The sequence below is a fragment of the Haliaeetus leucocephalus genome, unplaced genomic scaffold (genome assembly GCF_000737465.1).
Source record: "Haliaeetus leucocephalus isolate CR32 unplaced genomic scaffold, Haliaeetus_leucocephalus-4.0 Scaffold151, whole genome shotgun sequence".
NCBI classification, from domain to species: Eukaryota; Metazoa; Chordata; class Aves; order Accipitriformes; family Accipitridae; genus Haliaeetus; species Haliaeetus leucocephalus.
In genome coordinates this window covers 11,050,041-11,054,087 of record NW_010972587.1, presented here as the reverse complement: position 1 = coordinate 11,054,087, position 4,047 = coordinate 11,050,041, and the positions used below count along the sequence as shown (strand labels likewise).

General features: G+C 44.9%; 1 protein-coding gene across 2 annotated transcripts in view; it reads left to right on the top strand.

The window, feature by feature from the left end:
* The window catches only part of GALNT4 (polypeptide N-acetylgalactosaminyltransferase 4), a 2,636-nt gene extending 193 nt beyond the window's left edge, over positions 1 to 2,443 (top strand). Inside the window, exons 1-2 of one of the 2 annotated variants that reach the window (XM_010561850.1) lie at positions 28 to 115; positions 356 to 2,443. In XM_010561850.1, the coding sequence (XP_010560152.1) occupies positions 378 to 2,129 (1,752 nt within the window). In that variant the 5' untranslated portion in view covers positions 28 to 115; positions 356 to 377 and the 3' untranslated portion in view covers positions 2,130 to 2,443. Of the gene's footprint in view, positions 1 to 27; positions 116 to 355 lie in introns of those variants that run through there. The other variant, XM_010561849.1, reaches the window with a different exon arrangement.
* The last annotated feature ends 1,604 nt before the right edge of the window (positions 2,444 to 4,047 follow it).

Here is a 4,047-nt window from a genome sequence, read left to right as displayed (position 1 = left end):
CGGGCGGGTGGGCCGAGGAGTCTCTTCCCCTTCCTTAAGCGACAACTTTGTGAGCAAACCAGGAGGCGGGAGGAGGGGTTTGTCCCGCGGCGAGGAGGAGGAGGAGGAGGAGGAAGTAAGTGAGGAGAGCGCCGGGGGCGGGGGGGCTGCTCCGCGCCTTCACCGCTTCCCCCCCCCTTGCCAAGCCCCGCCGTCCCCCGGGAAACCTCCGGGCCCTGACGGGGGGACCGGCTGCCAGCTCTCGGCCGGCGGCCCGAGCCCGAAGCTGGAAGACCCCGCAAGCCCCCTCCGTCCTGGGGCGGGGGGAGAAGGGGGGGGGAGCCCGGCAGTGGTTGACGGAGCTCCTCTCTGCTAGGAGCTGCTTTTAACCGCCCGCGATGAGGATCCGTCTGGCGAGAAGATGGACGTGGGTCCGCAAAAGCTGCGTGTTTCTCGGCTTCTTGATGATCGCTTACTTTGCGGTCGAGCTGTCGGTTTCTTCCTTCGGTGCCTCCCTCGCCGGGGAGAGCATCACCAAAGGGAAATGGGAGAGGCGCTTTTCTGACAGAGCAGGAGAAGCTGTGGATTTGGCTCGTCCCGTGTATGACAAATCCCCGCCCGATCCTTACGCCCCAGGAGAATGGGGTAAGCCCTTTCGCCTGCAGCTGACTCCCGAGGAGAAGAAACAGGAAGAAGAGCTGATCGAGAAGTATGCAATTAATATTTACGTGAGCGATAAAATCTCTCTCCACCGGCACATTGAAGATAATCGACTGAGTGGCTGTAAAACCAAATCTTACAACTACAGGAGGCTGCCCACAACATCTGTTATAATCGCTTTTTACAATGAAGCCTGGTCAACGTTGCTGCGGACGATACACAGTGTTCTTGAAACATCACCTTCGGTGCTTCTAAAAGAAATTATACTGGTGGATGACTTGAGTGATAAAGTGTATTTGAAGAGTGACCTCGAAAAATACATAAGCAGTCTGAACAGGGTCCGTTTGATAAGAACCAACAAACGAGAAGGATTGGTTCGTGCACGCTTAATTGGCGCTACCTTTGCTACTGGTGATGTCCTCACGTTTCTAGACTGTCACTGTGAATGTGTCTCCGGCTGGCTGGAGCCACTGCTCGAGAGGATCGCTGAGAACGAGACTGTTATTGTTTGCCCTGTCATTGACACCATTGACTGGAAAACGTTTGAATACTACATGCAAACGGCAGAGCCCATGATTGGGGGGTTTGACTGGCGGCTGACATTCCAGTGGCACTCGGTGCCCAAACATGAGCGGCTCAGGCGGAAATCTGAAACCGACCCAATCAGATCCCCAACTATGGCTGGTGGCTTGTTTGCTGTCAGCAAGAAGTATTTTGAGTACCTGGGTACCTACGATACAGGAATGGATGTCTGGGGAGGGGAGAACTTAGAATTATCGTTTAGGGTTTGGCAGTGTGGAGGCATGTTGGAAATTCATCCGTGCTCCCATGTAGGCCATGTGTTTCCAAAGCGCGCGCCCTATGCTAGACCAAATTTCCTTCAGAACACAGCACGTGCTGCTGAGGTGTGGATGGATGAGTACAAAGAGCACTTTTACAACAGAAATCCTTCAGCAAGAAAAGAAAACTACGGAGATATTTCTGAGAGAAAGATATTAAGAGAACGTTTGAAATGCAAGAGTTTTAACTGGTATTTAAAAAACATATTTGCTGAGTTGCATGTACCAGAAGATCGTCCTGGCTGGCATGGTGCTATCCGCAGCGCAGGAATAGCTTCAGAATGCCTCGACTATGTCTTACCAGAACATCATCCTACTGGGGCTCACCTTTCTCTCTTCGGATGTCATGGTCAGGGAGGCAATCAATTTTTTGAATACACATCAAATAAGGAGATTAGATTTAACTCTGTAACTGAGCTATGTGCTGAAGTCCCTGAGCATGAAGACTTCATAGGTATGAGGAGCTGCCCAAAAGATGGATCTCCTACCCCGGAAATTATTATATGGCATTTCAAAGAAGATGGGACTATTTACCATCCTCATTCGGGAAAGTGCCTTACCGCTTATCGTACAACTGAGGGGCGTGCCGATGTGCAAATGAGAACTTGTAATGCTGCAGATAAAAATCAGATTTGGAAATTTGAGAAATAATCACTGCTGGTAGTATGAATCGAATGGACTGTAATCTCCAAGGTTTTTACATGTTTGATTGTATACCTTGGAATGTCTTCAGATGCATCTGTAGTGGTGTAGAAACCGCATCTGCTGTGGTGAACTGTATGGAAAGCAAAAGTAAATGCTGGGCTTTAGCTTCTAAAACGTCGAATACAGATCTAATGCCTTTTATTTTTGTAAAATTTTGATCCGTTATTTTCGTACTTTTGTCTGTCTTGATTATGGTTAAACAAAGGCTTCTGAGGGGACTGAGGAGGGATTTTTTTTTTTTCCCTTAAAAAACCCCCACACTAAACCTGCAAGATCATGTTACATGAAAGTAAAGAATCTTACAGAAGTAAAAGTTAGGGTTGTTGCAGTGGAATTAACTGACCTATGTTGCAGATACATTATAACATATGTATCTAACACACTAAGTAATGCTACAGTAGCATGTGATTGAATCTACATTCATGTGGGAAGTTGAATCTGAAGCTTTGTAATACTCTGCAGTTTTCTGGGAACTTACATGCTCTTAAGGGTTTCGGGGTGACAACTAGCTCTATTACACTGAAGAAAAGCAAGTTTTTTCAGTAGATGGGCTTTGGCACTGCTTTGCAGTCTTGTGCCTATTCTGGAACACTTACCTCATGAGGGTGAGTCAGGAGCTCTCATGCCTTTAGAGGAGTGTAGCAGCAGCAGAACCAAGGACATGCTGGTGGGTACCACAAATGGGAAGAAATAGGGGTAGCTACAAGTAAAAATTCTGTACAAAGATAATGGAGAAGGAAAGAAAGCACAGAATTGCATTAGCTACTGCTGTTTCTTTAGCTATATATTTAATACTTATGTTGCCTCTGTGTAAGCTTTTCCATGTTAAGCCTGGCATCCTAGGGACACATAGCTTATGTGACTATACCATGGTTTTTTTTGGTTTTTTTTTTTTTTTTTTGGTCTGTTGGTGGGGTAGAGGAAGGAGACACAGAGGAAAACTTGGGCTGTTTTATTTTAAGTATTTTGGCAACAGATAGCAGGCATCGGCCCTAGGTAGAGTTTTGAAATAATGCAGCATACGCTGCCTCTTTCTAGTCACACTAGTACCATGGGACACCTCGGGTAAGGTTGGGAAGCTGGAGTTCCTGAAGTGAGGGGAGTTGAAAAGGCAAAGGGCAGCTTGGAGGAAACCAAGATTTGTTGGTTAGGTGGTTCACAAAACAACTTCTTTAGAATGTTTTCTGTATCCTGTTATGCTGAGTTTTGAAGAATATTGATTCTAGAATCATGTCACTAATCTGTTTTAAGTGTGATTATAGACAGTAGATGTGATAGATATATTGTGTTCTTGGAAAAAAAATCTTGTATTAGTATCTGTGTTTTTTAGCTTTATATGATTTAAGTTGAACACTTCTCTTAATGTTTCAGGCATTCCAGCTTTTTTGATTACTTTCACTGAAGTGATAAATGTTTTTCAGTAGCTAGAGTGTAGTAATTCTTGACATGGGGCTGGTAGGTAGGAACCTGAGCTAGTGAGCAAAAAGAATCTGGATACTTGAGGAATGTAGTAGGTGTGCATTTGCTGCAGGTGTTAGTAGGTAGAAGGGTTAAAAGGGAGGAAGTGAGACCTGAAATAAGTGAAGATTTGCCAAAAATAATCCAAGAGTAAGTTAAGATGTATTCTTGAATCTTAGTGGTTTTAAAGAGTTGAGACGCTTGGGTGGAAGCAGGCTAAGATAGAAGGGAAACAGAAGAAGAACATTTGGAGCTGGGGACGTAGCATTGAATCATGCTAAAAATGCTTGCCACTGTGTGGCATGGGTAGTTTTAAGTCTTTAACTTATTTTTAGGAGGTTAGTTGCAATTTGATTTTTTTTCTTTTCTTTATTCCTTTTCTTTTTTTCCCTAAACCGATTTTTTT